The sequence below is a fragment of the Equus przewalskii genome, chromosome 11 (assembly GCF_037783145.1).
Source record: "Equus przewalskii isolate Varuska chromosome 11, EquPr2, whole genome shotgun sequence".
NCBI lineage: Eukaryota > Metazoa > Chordata > Mammalia > Perissodactyla > Equidae > Equus > Equus przewalskii.
Genome location: NC_091841.1, coordinates 1705103 through 1723919, shown reverse-complemented (window position 1 = coordinate 1723919; position 18817 = coordinate 1705103). Strand labels below are relative to the sequence as shown.

Here is an 18817-nt window from a genome sequence, read left to right as displayed (position 1 = left end):
GATCGCTAAATTTTCAGGAATTTTGCAAGCCTTCATTAAAAATTAAATTATATAAGCTTACTATTAAATAAATTATATCAAAAACAAAAATAATACCCAAAGCTCAATACCTCCTAATCATTTACCACATTCTACGATTACCTATGTTCTTGAGGTTTTTACATCTATTGTGCGCGTAACGATGGGAAAGCGATATGACAGTACACAGCTGCCCATCTGTCCCCAACTCTGCCTTCAGCGACACCACATTGGTAGCCTGAGATCAGAACATTTATATCATGAAAAATCAGCAAGTGCTCAAAATCAGGGCTTGATTTATTGTTGACTGTACCTAGACTTAAGAAAGTGGTGGAAAAATGTAAACAATACAGATTAACTTAAAAACATGTCATGTCTGTAGCCGGGACCACAAATTTGAGAAATATTCTTCCAGTATTCAAAAATTGTCTGATTTCAGTAAAGTTGTTATTCTCTTCACTGACGAACAAGTGAACTTTCCAACATGTCTCTGGGGTTCTAACTTTCATCTTACTCTTTCATGTAAAGGAAAGCAACCAACATTCATGCTGGGAACCTACTTAGTCATCAACTGCAATCGCAGTTTGGCTACAGATGCAAGAGTTCCATAAAGTCAATGACAGCATTCTGTGAGAATCAATGAACTACATAAAATTTACAATGAAAAGTACCCCGTGTCTCGTTATCATTTGTGAATTTTATTGGATTATATTACTGTATTTATACACATTGTATTTAATAGTATTGCATATTCTATTAAATTTGTGAATTTTGTATCTTATTATCAGTAAAATTTCTAATAGGCATACCTTCAATGATACATGCATATACATTTCTTATCCAGAGAGCAGGGTGTTAAACATTTCCCAGCACACCACTGCCTGAGCCAAGAGGAAAAACAGGCTGAACAAGCTCTTCAGCTTCTATCCTGTAGCTCCACGCCCTTGTCTCAGCGCTTCAGTGTACCATTCTCGTCAAGAAAAACACAAAGAATTGTACAAGAACACAAACCAAAAGGAAAAGAGATTTTCCTGAGAACGCAAAGCAGATAATTTAACCTGCCGAATCCAGCCCTTCCTAAGAAGGGTCCAGGGAGGGACAGCTTCCAGCTGCTCTGACCACACCTGCCACGTGGGACAAATGAGAGCAGCTTAACAGACGGCAGTCTTGGCACCACAGCCTAACAAATGTCCTCCCCCTTGACTCCACATCGGATGGCTCCCAGGAACAGAGGAGATGGAGTAGAGGTGTCAAAGCAGGGGACAAGAGGAGTGTCAACCTTCTTGTCGCATCTGGAACATGTTTGCGGCACAAAACTAAAGGACCAGAGAGCATTTCGCCTTTCACCAAGCAGAGTGCACAGGAACATCGTGGTTTCTTGCACATTCATTTTTAAATTGTCATTGCTTCTGACTTAAACGTCTTTCTAAAGGTGAAATAAAACAGTTACCAAACCAAGAAGTACAGAAATTTAAAAAACTCTGTTACTTAGTAGTCCTGTTTTTTGGTAACTTTAGGCCGATGCCGAAAGCCAACCCTCAGCACTCCAGGGCTTCCTTCAGCGCTGGAAAGAAAAACTGCATGAAACTTTAAAGTCTTCTTTAAAAAAAAATAGCCAGACCTGTCTCTAATCTGATCAGATTTCTGACTGTCCATGGTACTCCTGTCCTTGTCCACACATCTATTCAACACCATGAGTACTGTTCCATTCGTGAGTCCCATTCCCCCCCACCTTCTCCTTAATGACTTTTCTCTTAAAAAACTAAAGAAGCAAAAGCCCACCTAATATCTGTTATTATTATCTGAGTTTCATGAGGGAGAAACCTTTGCTAAAGAGTCATCCTAGAAGTAAAGGGAGTGTAATTTTTCATTTATAAAAAAACAACTGGTGCAGGTAAGAAAGGAGGAGTCTTCGGGTGAATGGCTTTTGGATGTCTTATTTATGGTGTTACAAACATAACCGCACAAAAAGACTTCTCTGAGCTCCAAATAAGACATGAGTCAATGCCGCCATCGTAAAACTGTCATACATCCACACCCCTAAAAGGGTAACTGGCCTCAGAACATATTCCAGAAAACATGGTTCATCTTGACCAATGGTATCACTTTTGCTTAATCAGTGTGTTCTTGAAACCTAGGCACAGAAATGCTCCACTGACATTCCCCAGACCCTTGAGAAAAGACGGTTAGGTGAAGGCGAGACTGACACATTTAGGGGTTTGGGAGTGGGGAAGAGTGGGAGAAACCAACCAGTCTAGCGCCCCACAAGGCATGAGCCTGTGTTCTATTTTACGAACACCGTGTTGCTGACACACTGTAAGGATGAGGGTGCAGAAGCGACACACTTCACACACGAGCATGTCCGAGAAACCTGCAGAACATCTGGGAAACTCAGGAGATACTTCTGCTTATCAAGCTCTGGCATCTGCAGAGAAAGAACATGACTTAAAACCACAAAGACATTTATTAAGGTTTAACCAATTTTTGTGACACATTTCTTCTGCATAACTTATCTCAGAGCAAAACTAAAGAACTCTGGTTGTCACCCATTAACTTGCCCTCTAAATAAGGACATGGAGGTGCTTTCCTGTTTGACCCTTAATTATTAACCCATACCAGCTATCACCCCTTCATGAATCAGAATGTTAAATACATCACTCATTAATATTAAAATCTAGAGGACACTAAATGTCAGATTACTGTGGCTTTAGCCACAGACTTATTTTGACGATTGTTTCTGTAGGAGACGCTACTGAGAAGTTCAACAAGCTGTTTTCACTATATCGACAGGCACTTCCCCAATCATAAATCTTTTTCTTTTTAGGTGAGGAAGATTGTTGCTGAGCTAACATCTGTTCCCATCTTCCTCTATTTTGTATGTGGGTTGCCACCACAGCATGGCTTGATGAGCGGTGATAGGTCCACATCCAGGATCTGAACCTGCGAACCCTGGGCCACACAAACTTAACTGCCACGCCACCAGGCTGGACTCCCATAAATCTTTTTAATGTGCTAAATGCCAGAATTTCCTAACGAATTGATGTTTTTAACTGAGGAGTCTTTTGTGAGGCTCTGGGGCCAGATTGCCTGCCCTGAATCCTGTCATTGCCACTTGCTAGCTGTGTAATCTAGGACAAGTTACTCAACACGTCTTCTGTGAAATACTGATAATACCGACACCTATCTTATGGGGCTGTGGGGAAGCCTCAATGAGTTATAATACATCTAAAGCATCAGAACAGTGCCTGGAACACAGTAAGGTAACTATGAGAATTGTCTTACTGTATTTTCATGGTCACCATGTATAGGCTGAAGAAGAGAAAATGAGAACAAAGTAATAAGTAGAAAAATTATACTGAAACATCTACCTAGAAAATAAAAGTCCTGTCGAGAACTTCCCAAGTAAAATGATACTTCTTAAAATTAATTTATGGTTTTTTTTTTTTTACCAGTTTTTTCACTTGTAAGACTTTTTAGGAAGCTACTCCCCCCAATATTTTCCAAAGTACTAATGATCCATTTAGGAAACAAGGAAACAAACATACAAAAACCCTACATCCCACTGCATATTGAGTTTCTATTTTGTCCAATTCATGGGCTCATATACTCTCAGATTAAAGGAATAAATGGCTTTAAGTGTTCTCTGAAAAATGGCTAAAACTGAAAAACTTAGGAGAGTTAGTCTACTCTCAGGACAGATACACCTACAAAACTTAGCATCCACACTCATTCGTCTCAAGCTGTACCAAAGCATTAAAAGGGTAAAGAGAGGGCCAGCCCTGGTGGCCTAGTGGTTAAGTTCCGTGCATTCTGCTTTGGCGGCCTGGGTTCAGTTCCCAGGTGCAGACCCACACTACTCTGTTATCAGCCATGCTGTGCTGGTGGCCTACATACTAAAAATAGAGGAAGATGGGCACAGATGTTAGCTCAGGGCAAATCGTCCTCAGGAAAAAAAAAAAAGGGTAAAGAGAATATCTGGAAACTCATCATGATATTCAGATTAGTATTTAAGTAACAGGGTGAGATGAAATGCATTCTTATTAATTTATCAATAAGTAATAGATGATTTAATAGCATAAGGTATTCCGTAAGTAATGAAGTCGAGTTGACTGCGGGGCTGTGTAACATGTGAAGAGTAGAGTTGGCCTCTCCATCTCAAAGGTTCATTTTGAACTAATAAATTTAAAGAACATACTAACTTGATATTTAGCATTAAAGATACTACTGAATAGTAAAAATAACACTCCTATAGTTTTGCTCAACTAGATGGAAAGCCCAAAGATGATTATGATTTTCTGAGAATAAATTTGATCAGGTGGTCCCTTGAGAAACAAAGCAATGGGCGTGGAGATACGTAAAGAAGTGGCTGTCCTGGCAGGTGATGTATTCATTAACTAAGTACACTTGCACACACAAGATGGTTTCAAAAAGTACGAGCTGGAGAAGAGGTAGGAGAGTAGAAGTGTTAAAATATATTTCAATGAAACAATGTATGAGCATTTATTCGTAAATGAACGTAACTTTCTTTAGGCATGATGACTTGGCAAAGCACATTTTCTTTGCGAGACGTAGGGTGTCAAGCTTCCTCTACCCATGCAACTCCTCACTGAGTAGCTTTGCTTCCAACTCAGTTTCTAAGCTTTGCTGGAATTCAGGTTATTGCAGTGACACGTACAGGTACCGAGTCAAAGTCAGTGGAAAGGAATGGCTGAGCTTGTATGTTAGGTTGTATAATACGTACTAAATATTTGGCTATTGAAATTAGAGAAACCAGAAACAAAAGGGCACTGGTCACAACCAGCAGTATAAAAATCTGGCTGAAATGTTCCCTCCTCTATGAAGCCTTTCTCTCAACTCAGGCCCTATGCAAACACTTTGATTACAGAATTTACTGAACTGCATTTCACTTACCTAAACAATGCGGCCTGATGATCACCTTCCTGAGGCCCTTCCAGTACAGACCCCACGTGCTCCAGGCCTCCCACCTGCAGTGGCACCCTGACCCCCCTGTGCACCAGCCCACAGCTGAGGCTCACCTGTGCCCTGGAGGGGTGCTTCCTATTTCCCTGGGGACTGCAGACAGATCTGGCCTGGGCAACCCACTGAACCTCTGTGCCACACAGTGGGCCGCAGCCTCTGGACACTAGCTCGTCAGCCCGTGGTACAGAAGAGTGGACCCTGACTGATACAGTCACCTGTGTAGAAGACTGGAGCCCTCAAAAGAAAAACTGAGGTAACCACTTCTGGTTCTCAACTTGGAACAGATTCAAAGTTATTTATTAAAAGTGGAATGTTCTATATCATGCTTTTATCCCCAGAGGCACTAAGCCTCTGCTTTTTTTAGCTTCTATTTTTCTAAGCCTTCCATTCAGAAGTACAAGTTATGACACTTAAGGTCAGCATTTCAGGTTAACAGCAGTTGTCCATAATGAAAACAAAACATCTCTCAGCGCTTTCTGCATACGATTACCAGAAAGGCACAAAGAGAACCGCTACGGAGAGAACATGAATTAAGAGCAGTCGTGTAGTAAACACGTTGCTGTTATTACTGCAGAGAAGACCATCAGCTGCTGTGAGTGGAACACACTGCTCACACAGGACCGTCTCAGCGGCAGCAACACGACACAGGAAGCCGCACACTGCACTGAGCTGACTGAGTGTTCTGGTGCTGCACAGACTCAGGCTCAAATCCTAGCTGTGGCACTTCCGCGCTGTGTGCCTTTGGCCAAATTCCACAACATCTCAGTGCATCTCCTTATCCTACCTTGCAATGAGACTGTAAAGTGGGATATGCTCACCTCCAGATTGGAGAGGATAAACCAAAGAACTAACCACTGCTGTGGTTAACATCCCCCCCCACCCCCGTTTCCTCATTTTATAGATAAGAATATGGAGGCACAGAAATAAGGTTTTTAGCAAGGATGCAGTTAACATATCTGAAACTAGGCTTAAAATACTCTCAATTTAAGGATGCAAACTGGTGAAACAGTGTGTAGTAAAGACCGGCAGCTCGCTGAGAAATGCCGGCTTGGAGCTCCTCACACATGCCCCTCCGTATCACGCAGACTGCCGCGGAGCCACTGACCGAGCGCAGGACACGGCAAGTCAACACCCTACGCTCGCACAATACCTCATGCTTTATAAAGTGCCATGACCGACAGCTATGACTAGTATCATTTCATTTGAACACAACAGTCTTATCTTTAAAGAATGGCACCTGAGCTAACATCTGTTGCCAACCTTTTATTTTGTTCTTCTTCTTCTTCTCCCCAAAGCCCCCAGTACACAGTTGTATATTCTAGTTGTAGGTCCCTTTGGTTGTGCTACGTGGGATGCTGCCTCAGAGTGGCCTGATGAGTGGTGCCATGTCCGCGCCCAGGATCAGAACCAGTGAAACCCTGGGCCGCCAAAGCAGAGAACATGAACCTAACCACTCGGCCATGGGCCAGCCCCAGTCTTATCTTTAAAAGACACTTTTTAGAGATAGGAGTAATAAAGAATTTTGTAAACTAAGAAATTTCAGAAAAATAAATTATTTTAGGTGTGAATAAAGGCAAATCATGAGCAATGATTTTGCTAATAATTTCTTAACTTTTAATAAAAGTCCAAGTTTCCCTTAATTGTATACACCATATACAGAGGAGGTTAAATTAGGTTTAAAAAATAGCCACTTTGCTAGGAAGAAAAAGGTTGCCTGAATTTGTTGCAAAAATATAGGTAAGTGATAAAATGTGAAAGTAAACTTTATATGATCAAAGAAACAAAAGATTGCCACTAACAGATGGACTTTTCAAAATCCATCTTCATACCTTATAATTTCAATTACACGGTGCCTCCAACATGGCAAGTCTACAAAGCACACCTTCCATCCAATCCTGTCTGCCCCCATCTTTCCAAAGCAATGCAGACGCGAGAAAATGAACTCTACAAATCCACAAAACTACTTACAATGATCTTATTGGAAGACTAGTGCTTTCTCCATTTATAAGAAATTTCAATGTCTTCTGATATATACCACTTGCGGTACATACCTTATCAGACCCTTAACCTTCTGGACACTGGCTATGTGGGCCACGGGGCACTGTGCTTTGACCAGGAAACTGCATGGTGGCTGCGGCCTCATCTGACAGCACACACTTACCCCACAGATTCACGGTACACCCAGCACACTAACACGTCCAATATGCTCATTTTCTCCCTTCCTTGAAGCCAACTGACCCGGTGCAGAATCTAGTTAACGCACGCTTTCATGACCGCAGAAGCTTCCGGCTGCTTCCTGCTGACTGCCCTCCTCTCTGTGCTTCGACCTGCCTTACACGTTGTGGCCGGACTGATCTTGAAGCCATTTTGCACTGTTACTTCCTTCTTCAAAAATCAACAGAAGTTTTCCATTGCTAGTGTCATGTTTAAATTAATGGTTAATTCTTACCTGTAACACACTTCGTTCTTTTATTTCTTCATTTCACCTGAGACAAAGTCCATCATGATGCAACGTGGAATAAGGACAAGTTTTCCGTGAAAACTAAGATTTAAATGCCATGTTACTTTTCTCCCATGCTCTAACGACAATATGTTAACTCATAGCACCACCTATCTTTCAAGCCGAGGCTAGAAAACTAGGCTTACTTCTAGCATAATGCCCAAATGATTGGCCTACAGAATTTAGTGTGAAATTTAAGTCCAAAATGAAAAAAGAAAAAAAATCTAAAAATAGAAGTTCCATGTGACACTTTATACAAAATACCTGTGCCGGTGTATATAAATTTCTCAGTAATGTTTCAGACAAAGAAGTTTGGCCAGTAGCATACTGATAACTTTAATCTGTCACAGCATAGTGAGCAAACTATAAGTGTCAACTAGAAGACGTAATCGAGGAGAAGCAGGGCCATCTGGACTTCTAAATGCTAACAGTCACTGATACTTTCATGCCCAACGTTAACTCGGAACGTGCATAGCCTTTTCCTTAGAAGTCTTCCCAATGTTTTAGTCATTTGTCCTGTTCAAACGAGAAAAATGACAACCAGGTATAAAATTTTATTTTTATATCCTCTCAGTACTATGAATAAACAAATATATATAAAATGTTAACGGCAGCCTGCTCATGCAGCACAAAGTTCATGCTCTATAATGACCCAAACTAAGTAAACCATACTCCTTTCTCAAATCAGTGTTATTCTCTGACCTCATACTGCAATCGAATTCTTCTTTTGAGAAATGCCAACTTCCTTACATAAACCTAATCAATAGAGAAATATTAGAGAAAATACTTTTAGCCAGAATGAACAAGCATTTGTGCCAACAGCTGAGAAGTCAAACCACAAAAAGTCAAACCATGAGAAGCAAGTGATTACACGAAAAGCCTGGCTGTGATGGGCATGAAGAAGTACCACGTTTTCAGTCCACGCAGCACTTCTCCTCTGCGGGTCACAGTTCCATCAGGCAGGCTAGGGCGAGTGCCAGGGCTGTTCCACTCACAGGGAAACAGATGCACCTCGGTTGATGCACGCCAGTCCCCGGAAAACAGAGCTCCAAGCTGAGGCCTTTTCAAGGCTGTCTCATGCTCTACACCTCAGATATAAAAATTCGAAAAAACCAAATAATTTCAGTCAAAACTGAATGAAAATAATGTAATAGAAGTTATTTCGCAAGTAGCACTTGGTTATAATTTTCAGTGTAACTGATAATACGGCAAAACTTTTACAGACTATTTTCAAGAACGGCTTGTTAACTTGGAGTCACTGGATCAAGCACTTTCCTCACTGCTCACTGGGGCTCCAGGCACTTCTGGAAGCTCCTTTGTTGGAGTGTCCGTACTCCATCACGTCATCCTGTACAACTGGCCCACACACTCCTTCTCCGGGTGATTCACAGCAGACACTAACACGAGCCTTTCTGCGACAGGCTGACCACACTGCCATCCAGTTTCAGTACGGTTACCCTGTCAGTTGCAGCAGAGCTTTTAGGAGTGAGAAATAAGCTCTTCTGGCCTTTACAATACTTAGCGAAAATCTCCTATTATCAATGCGATCAAAAGGCTAGTTCTCACTTGCTTCAGAAGCCTTCTCTCCTAATCTCTTTCCAAAGTTTTCCCTTCTATACCCGTTATTTTCCGTATGTTACATCAATTTTAAATTCCTTCTTTCCTCCTGGAGAGCTCCTCTTTAGCTGTTCCAGGAAAATTACTAATCTACTTCAAAGTTTTACTAAACTTCTGTGTCCTAACATTTAAAATACAATAGAAATTTTTATATTTTCTCACATTTTATTGTACAATACAAACTTGATTAAAATGCACTAAGAAACAACATTTTGTGTTTAAATCAACACTAACTTAAACTGCTTGGTAGGAACTATATTTTCATGTATTCCAACCTACTGTGAACGCGAACAGTTTACTTCCGAAGGTTTAGATATTCCGACTATAGTTTACTACGAAAACAAATTTTTTGGTCTCTTTCTCTTCATTTTTGATTTTTTTATTCCTCTTTAGTTCACAGTGTCATAGAAGTGAAGAATCAGACTGACAAAACCCACTCTAAAACATACGGTTTTATATACATAAAAAATTCAATAATGTTGCCACAACCCCCAATACAATGCAATCCTTGCTTATTTACTATTATCCAGAATAAATTTCTGTACACATTGAACTGTTCAAGTTTATCTAGAGCAGTGCTTGTACAATGGAGGCCCCACTGCCAAGTTAATAAGGGATCCTCTTTGCAGATCACTTCTAATTTCAATACAACGAAGGCAGAGTTCTAAAAACTTTTTGATTTTATAATTTACAATACATTCTCAAACATTCTAAAATGCTCAAATGAGCCAAACATATAATTTAATTTACACCTAGTTTAACATCACTTTGTAGAGCACCAGAGGTTAAAAATGGATCTAACCAAATACTCTCTCCTATCAGTTACAGTATGTTATCATTTATTTCTATAACATTAAACCCAAGTTGAAAAGGAAGACAACTTGGCTAAACTTTCACCTTAAATAAATAAACACTTGATCCACTTCACACTTAAATATCTGATTGTTCTCCTATAGTGTACGTCTCTGGGTAACAACTAGACAATTAACTAAGGCAAAGACCAACTTCTTCTCTCTGAGGACTAGATAAGCCTGGCAGGATTCTCTAGGTTTGCTTTAAAGCTTTCGAGAAACCTGGTGGCCAGTTCGTCATCCACCGCTCGGCTGTCACTGGACATGGTGACCTTTATGAGCTGGTGCTGCTGCAGGCTGGCGTTCCCCTCTTCATCCTGCGCGAGCTTCAGCACAGGTCGGAATCTCCCAACAGACAAGATGCACGCCTGAGGAGGGTTGATCACTGAAGTAAATTCATCGATGCCAAACATCCCCAAGTTGGAAATACTAGGGGGAAACAGAAAGCTCTGAGGTCGCACATCCTTCATCAAAGCACCTTGCCCTGAAGCATGTATTTTCACGTCACTAAAAACTGCACTACAGAACCTCATACCAAGTTATTTAAAGACCAAAGACAAACAACACCATTTATAATAGTGTCAAAAAATAAATATTGACACACATACAGATATGATGTCTAATATAAAGATTTATTCAGCACTGAACTTGGAAGTCCTAGGCAGTGGAATATGGCAAAGGAAAGAAATGCGAGTTATGACAACTGGAAAAAAGAAAGAGAACTTTCATTACAGATGAACTGATTGTATACACAGAAAAATCCAAGACTAAGATAAACTAGTAAGAATCCTAAGTGAATTTAGCTAAGTCACTAGATAAAATGTGAATATAAAAATTCATTTTGTATCTATATATAAGTTGTAATTAGAAAATAAAATTTAAAAACAGTACCATTTATAATAGTATAAAAAAATGGAGGAATAACTCTAATGAAACATATAGAAGACCTCTATACAAAAATTACAAAACATAAAGAGACCAAAGAACTGAACAAACAATGGTTTATACCATGTTCACTGACTGGAACACTCAATGCCGGAAAGATGCCAATCCTCCTCAAACTGATCAAAAGATTCAACGCAATCTCAATCAAAATCCCAGCAAGGTTTGTATGTGTGTATGCATGTGTGTCTGTATGAAAAAGGGTAAGTTAATTCTAAAATATATTTGGAAAGATAATCTCGAGACGGAACAAAATTGGAAGACTTTCACGACCAGACATGAAAAGTTACAGCCTGGGGGTACTGAGCAAGGGAGGGACAAGCAGGCCTATCGCAAAGAAGAGAGGATACAGAAATGGAGCGAACACACACGGTCACCTTCTCAGTGCTACGGAGAAGGAATAATCTTTCCAATAAGTGATGCTGGGTCAATTTAATATCCATATGGGGAGGGGAATTTTGACCTTTATCTTTACACACACACAAAATCCAACTTCAGGTGACCTACATGTGAAAAGTTATAAAGCTTCTGGAAGATAATACACAAGAATAACTTCATGATTCTGGGACAGGCAATAATTCCTAACATAAAAAGTATAACTATAAAGAAAAATACTGATAAATAGGACTTCATTAAAATTCAGAACTTTTGCTCATTAAAAACACCATCAAGGAAATTCCAAAGGCAAGGTAGAGAGTGAGAAAAGGGTATTTGAAATAATGTATATCCTACAAAGTCTGTGTATTCAGAAATAAGAACTGAAAATCATTTTTAAAAATGGACACAAGACTTCAACAGGTACTTTATCTGATTAGTTTCTAGACATCCAAATGGCTGATAGATAAATGAAAACAGTATTCAACATTATTAATTTGCATTCGTCTGACCACAAAGAGTACCACTACACACCCCCAAAATCATTAAAATTTAAAACTTAACATTACTAAGTGTTGACAAGAACATGGAGCAACAAGAATTCTCATATGCTGTTGATGAAAGTATAAGTTTATATAACCACTTGGGAAAACTGTTTGTCAGTACCTATTAACAGAGCTTCCAACTCAGCAATTCTACTTTCAGGTCTACACAAGAAAACTATGTGCACACACTCACCACAAAACATACGAACGTTCAGGGCACCATCATCTGTAACAGGAGCAAGCTCTAAACAACACAAATGCCCAACGACAGTAGAATGGATGCTGGTACACTACGCGGCATACCACAGAATCCTGTGCACTGTAATAACGGCAAGCATTTGACTGCTTCCCACAGCAGCAGGTTAATCTCACAGACATCGATACTGAGTGAATATGCAGACACCAGAGAACACGCACTTATGTAAAGATCAGAGCTAGCAAAACAAATCCATGGTGATCATTTGCAGAACGCGGTTACCTTCGAGGGGGGATGCTTATGAAGGGGAAGAAAGTGTATCTTGTCTTGGTTGGTTAGTTTTCTTCACCTTGTAAAACATTCAAGCTACACTCAGGGTACTTTATTGTATGTAAGCGACACAAAAACAAAGCTGATAATAACTGAAGGATCTAAGTGTTAACATTTTTCTCCAAAGTATCTTAAAACAAAAGATCACAAGTAGAAAAAAAAAAAAACAGTTGAGATTTCTAAACATACCCTAAGTATAATTTTTAAAACTTTTTAAGTTTCAGGCCCTGAGTATCTTTCTATGAACATCTGAACAGGTTAAAACGAGCTAACCCTACTAGCTTTGATATGAAAGCCTGAGGATTCTGAAGGATATTTTCACATATTCTGCTGTCTAAATAAAGTATGCGATATTTAGCTTAAATTAAAAAAAAACGTTTCAGGAAATAAATGGAACAGGTTGACGTGGACTTCATAAGTCTTATATCAGTTAAGAGTTTAAAATTTTACCTGAAAGATCCTCCTTGGTATTCTTCAGGTAACAGTTTTCCATCTCTTGCCTTCTTTGACAGAGCCTGAGGAAAATACACACAGAGCATGACAACCAAGACCAGGTTACACAGTTGATTCTGTCACCTGAAACATCTGAGCAGGGTGCACACTCATCTCTGATGGGCCCTGATCTGACTTTATGAGATTGGTGCATGTAATGAAATCGTCTTCTCTATTACAATTAAAAAATGAACACGTTAGACCATAGGTGATACAAGAATCTAAAGACGTATATCAAAACTCTAGAAAAAATCACTTCCCTTTAAAAATTCTTCACATATTGAAATTACCCTTTGCACCATTACAACACTGAATGTTTCAGTGTTTTCTATATATAAAATACAATTTTCTATTTTTCCCATAAAATTTTTTCTTGTAAGACAAAGTATCAGAAGAAGCCACTCTTGTCAATCTAGTAGCCTTTAAACAAATTATCCAATAGCAACAATTCCACAACCAACATACCAATTTTCCCCTTTCAGTATTTGCTTCTTTTCTACCCATAAGATATACGCAACTTCAGACAGTTAAAAAAATAGAATTTTATATTTCACTTCTCAATATTATAAGCACCTTCTGTGTTGTTAGTCCTTATAAATGATTTCCAAATGTCTCCTTAACATTCTAAAGACTGTTTCAGGTCTGGCCCAGTGGTGCAGCGGTTAAGTGCGCATGTTTCGCTTTGGCGGCCCAGGGTTCGCTGGTTCGGATCCCGGGTGTGGACACAGCACTGCTAGGAAAGCCATACTGTGGCAGGCATCTCACACATAAAGTAGAGGAAGATGGGCACGGATGTTAGCTCAGGGCCAGTCTTCCTCAGCAAAAAGAGGAGGATTGGCAGCAGATAGCTCAGGGATAATCTTCCTCAAAAAACAAACAAACAAACAAACTGTATTTGCCACAATTTAGTCATTCCCCCAGTGTTATAATTTGGTTCACTGGATTCTTTAGAATTATTTCATATAAATTCTCAGAAACAGAATTACAAAGGCCTAGAAAAATGGACATTCTTTTGATTCTTGCTCCTACAGCTGAGGCATTTCCTGAATGAGCTAGTTCAACTTAAACTGCCACAAGGAATATAATGTAGTAATTTCCTACGAGGATTGAAAACACTGCTTTCTAAAAACTTATAGAGGGAAAGACAGATGACACTCTGAGAGTGACATTAAGAAAAGTAGTTAAATTTTTCTCTACCTGCACTTGCAACCAGCCAAACTTATGTTTTTATTTTCAAAGCTTCCAAAAAAAGCAAAGGAACAGAGGTTGAGTCATTACATATAAAAATTAATAATGAAGTTCTTTAGGAGGGGAAGAATAGAGAAAAATGAAGCTATTTCATTTGGGCAGATGAAACAAATCTGGTGCTTACTTTATTTTCTGTATTATATAGCTAGCATAGGTACAACCACCATTGATAACTATTTCATCTTAAACCAAAGATAACTGAATTGTTGAAAAATGAAACAATCTTTAAAAATCTAAAAATGATCTCAACATATCATTGTGAATTACTGCCAACTGAAACTATTACATATTTATACTAGTTGGCTATACAGTTACTTATAAAACTATTTGGATCCAATATGAAAAACGAGGAGAAACTGAGACTTGTATAGTCCCTGGAACATCATAAGTAGAGAGAACAACCTACAAATGTGTTTTCCTGCTTGCAACCTAATTTTTTAAGTGAATATGTCTTTTATTCATTTCAGCCTGGTCCTCATCAGGATATGCTGAGATCGTCTGCCTTTAAAGAAATGCCTTTCGAAGTTCATGTGATATGTGCCTGTCCAATTCACGTGAGCTAGGATCTGTTGTTAGTCTTCTTGTTTCCTCCCCAAAGCCCCCCAGGGCATGGTTGTAAGTTCTTTGAGTTCTTCTACATGAGCCGCCACCACAGCGTGGCAGCTGTCAGACTGATGGTGTGGTTCCGTGACTGGGACACGAACCTGGGCCGCTGAATGGGGAGAGTACGGAGCTTTAGCCACTAGGCCGCAAGGGCCGGCTCAGAAAGAACAGCACTTGTTAAGACGCACCTTTACAGAGTCAGCAATTTCCTGTATGCCCTTAGCAGCAGCATCTTTTATGACTGGTGTAATTAAACCTCTGTCTGTTGCCACAGCCACTGAAATGTCAACGAAGGGCAGCTGCTTTGGGCCCTCTCCATCCCAGCTTACATTGACACCCGGCATTTGCTAGGAAACAAAACAGAAAAAACAGCTTACTCAAAAAGTAGCTTTAGACCAAGGTGGCTACAGAAAAGTAACTAACATTACGATGCATTTTTGAAAGTGAATATAGCTAGACAGAAGGAAATAAAGACAAATTTGGTTTGAGAAAATGGTTTGGATCTCTGCATTAAATATTTTTTATGTTTGAGAAGAATAAACACATCATCTTTTTTGAAGCAAGCTGGAGGAAATTTTGAGAAAATACAAGTTCTGATCTCTTTATATCATGGTTAAAAAAGGGGCTCCCATTGTTAAATCTGATTGCCAGAAAGTATTTAACATTTGTTATACTTCTTGCCTCATCTGATGACCGACATGACCCTGAGGAGAAGAGGGGAGGAGGGTAGGCAAGTGACATTCACCCATACTATTCCAGTGACATGAAGGAGGTCTGATTTTCCAGAGCAGCCCTGGGAGACAGTAGCAGGTCCTTAATAAATGTCTTCACTATTTAAAAGCGATTTCCCAGGCTTCATAAACATATGATATATACTTCATATGATACAGACTAGATAGGAGCATGTATATGTTTTATATATATACAATGGCACTGAGGATGAAAAAAACAGATGAAACGTCTAAATGCCTGGAAACCGTGTGTATGGATAATGTTGCCAAAGATCACAGGAGAAGATGATGCTGAAAAACAGAAATCAAAAACTAATTTCTCTTCTCAAAAAGTCTTTCTAGAGAATAAGATCCAAGCCGCCCAGCACATCATTTAAGCATGGCATCCACAATTTGACTCCACCCTGCCTATCTAATTTCACTGGGGACCACTGCCCTAAGACGAACTCCCCACTTTACGCAGGATGTTCACTGCCAGGCAGGGCACACTTCCATTTCCTCCCTCTTCACTGGCCTTTTTCACTCTCCTTCTTTCAAGGCTCAGCTCGTTCATTCCACAATGCCACTATGTCAAAATAATAAAGTCTCAAACCCTCAGAAGATTTTAAATTCTTCATAGACAACACTAAGTAAGAGGAAAAAAGCGCCTCTCACAAATAAAGAATATCCGGCAAATAAATTTAACTAGAAACTACATAACAAAAACCTATGGGACATAGCCTGAGTTGTGTTCAAAGGAAAATTCATAATCTTGATCCTTCTTACTAATAGAAAATAATTATAATGAATTATACATTCAAATTTTCTGACAAAATATTTCTAACCAAAATAAACCTAAGGAAATGAAGGAATACATAATAAAACAATATAAAAGGAGTGAGAATACAAATATGCAATAATAAAAGCAAGACAGCATTCAGAAAAACCCCAGGCACTGAGGACATTAAAATAATTACAAGAAACAAATTTAAATGACTCCAGGCTAATAAGTTTGGGAATCCAGATGATAGAAATGATTTTCCAGGAATATATAAGTTTCTAAAATTGATTCAAGAAAAAGCTGAAAATTAAACAGCTCAATAATTATGGGGAAAAAATGGGAACGTTACCAAGGCCCCTCCTCCAAACAGAACCTGGTTCAGATATTTTTACTGGTGAATTCTATACACACAAAACATAAATCACAATTACTTACGGCTTCTGATACAAAATTATGAAATGAAATATTAACAAACAGCCAAAGACCACGAAAGATTCACTTACAGAAGGCAAGAATGATTCATAATTCAAAAGTCATCAATATAACTCAAAACATTCTCTGGTCAAAAGAGAAGAGCCATATGAATTTAGATACTGAACGGCTGAAAAGCCGTGCCTTCAAAACTCTTCCACTGTAGTGTTCCAGAAACAAAAATAAATTCTTTACAGACGCCCTTCAAACACAGCACTAACAGGCAGCGATCAGAAAGCAGCCTGGTTCTGGGGAGACGGAGTGACAGCAACAGGGCTGTGCAGGGGCAGGAAGCCTGGGCTTAGACTGGCGTCCCAGCCACATACTCCACTGAACTGCACCTCTCGTGTCCCCTGGCCCCTGCACCCTGCCCTGGGACACTATTAGGCTTCTGAGACCTAATTTGTCCAAACCAAACTCCAGACTCCCTGCCTCAAACCTGTTCCTCTCCCATTCTCTCGATCTTAGCACAGGGAAGGTTCCATTTCTCCCACTGCTCGGGCCCAAATCCTCATCTTTCTTTCTCTCACACTCCACATTCGGTCCATCAGCAAATCTAGTCGGCTCCGCTTTTGAAAGGCCACCAAAATCTCCCCTGCGCCCTGCCCCGCTGCTTCCACCTCAGCCGAGCGCCTGTCCTCTGCCTCAGCCTGGCCTCTCCACGGGCTGTCCCATGCGCGACCACGGCGGCCTCTCCTTGTTCTCTGTAAAGCTAAGTCAGAGCATGCTAGCCCTTTGTTCAAAACCCTCCAAAGGCTTCCTTCTCGCTCACAATAAACCCCAGTCCTTACCATGGCCATCAAGGCCTCACAAACAATGGTTTCTCTTCAACTCTTCCCTCCTTTATGTTTCCTCTCATCGCTGCCCCTCTCTCCTCCTGCTCTCGCCACTCCAGGCACCCTTGGCTGAAGGAGCCACCCACTCCTCACAGCCTTTGTGCCGCGGCCCCTCTGCGGGAGCACTCTTCGCTCAGCTCGCTCTCTTGTACAGGCCTTGTCTCAGTTAGCACCCTGCCAGAGAGGCCGTCCTTGCCTACCTTTGAAAGTAACACCCCTAGTCATCCTGTCCCCTTATTCTGCTTTCTTTTCCTCCTCGCACTTTCACTATCTGATGTAAATTTGCTCCTCTCTCCCAACTGGAACGTGAGGCCCACAGAGCAGAACCCATGCGGGGCTTTTCCTCACTACTTATCTGCAGAGCCTGGAATGTATTTAGCATAAGACAGGAGATCCATCAGCATTGTGGAATGAACGGTCTTTATTCTGCTATAATTATTTGTAAGCCATTTGAGTCTCAGTGTCTTCATCTGTAAAGTGAGGGAGTGAGATTAAATGATCAAATGTTTTTAGCAATACAATTATAAAATTTTTGTGATTTAACAATAAGAGTTTTAGTTATCATTAGAAAAAGCCCAAGACAGGAGACTACTTTAGAAGCCAAAATTACTTGGGGTTTGCTACTTACTTTAAGGGTAACAGCTGCTGCCTTGATGATAAAATCGTTTACTGACACTTTAATGTTATCTGAAAGAAAAACAAGCATATTAAAAGGAGTATCTCTAATAAAACTTTAGCGTTGACCACCGTGATTTCACGCTTGTGACTCGTGGATGGTACTGACAAACAGCGATAGAGAATACTACAGGTGTGTGCTTTGTTTGCTGAGTCAATAAGGCCCCCCTGTTTAGGAAAACCTGCATTAGATGAAGTCCTGGATAATGAGGTCAAGGTCATGGTGCTTGACCATGAATGTAAAGTTTACTTCTGGGCCCCAATCACAATTCCTTTAAGTTGCTCAGATATCATACATGACAACTTCAAAGACACATCATAACCATAAGCAACGAAGAGAAGCCACTCCTCCATCTCTAAGCAGACAAATGGCCTCCCTGTGGTGTGAATGACCAGGTGGTATCCAAGGTGACTCATTTTCTCATCCTTTTCAAATGTGCTTATCCTGTGCATGCCTTATAATATACTGATTATATTAGAACAGTTGTATATACAGTCACTTTAAAGAAACAAATATATATAGAGAAAGGGAGGTGTTCAAAAATTCCTTTCTACTAATGGGGCATACAATGAAAAACTTTAAGACCATCCCATTAAACAAGAGCTGCTTTTTAACTTAACAAAACAGGACACAGCAAATGCCAGAG

The 18817-nt window shown here is 40.0% G+C and overlaps 1 protein-coding gene and 1 long non-coding RNA gene across 8 annotated transcripts in view; both read right to left on the bottom strand.

Moving 5' to 3' along the window:
- PDHX (pyruvate dehydrogenase complex component X) overlaps positions 1-18817 on the bottom strand; it is a 180024-nt gene that overhangs the window by 104927 nt on the left and 56280 nt on the right. For 6 of the 7 annotated variants that reach the window (XR_011524054.1, XR_011524055.1, XR_011524053.1 and 3 more), the window contains exons 8-10: positions 18124-18182; positions 14886-15044; positions 12805-12869 (exon numbers count right to left, since the gene is read on the bottom strand). Coding sequence is in view for 1 of the 7 variants with exons in the window: in XM_070564756.1 (XP_070420857.1) it covers positions 10137-10395; positions 12805-12869; positions 14886-15044; positions 18124-18182 (542 nt within the window). In the remaining 6 variants the exon portion in view is untranslated. Of the gene's footprint in view, positions 1-9482; positions 10396-12804; positions 12870-14885; positions 15045-18123; positions 18183-18817 lie in introns of those variants that run through there. The other variant, XM_070564756.1, reaches the window with a different exon arrangement.
- Positions 696-8082, bottom strand: LOC139074441 (uncharacterized). Its single transcript, XR_011524062.1, has 2 exons — positions 7448-8082; positions 696-2443 (listed from the first exon to the last, which is right to left on the bottom strand). It is a non-coding gene; the product is annotated as an uncharacterized lncRNA (long non-coding RNA).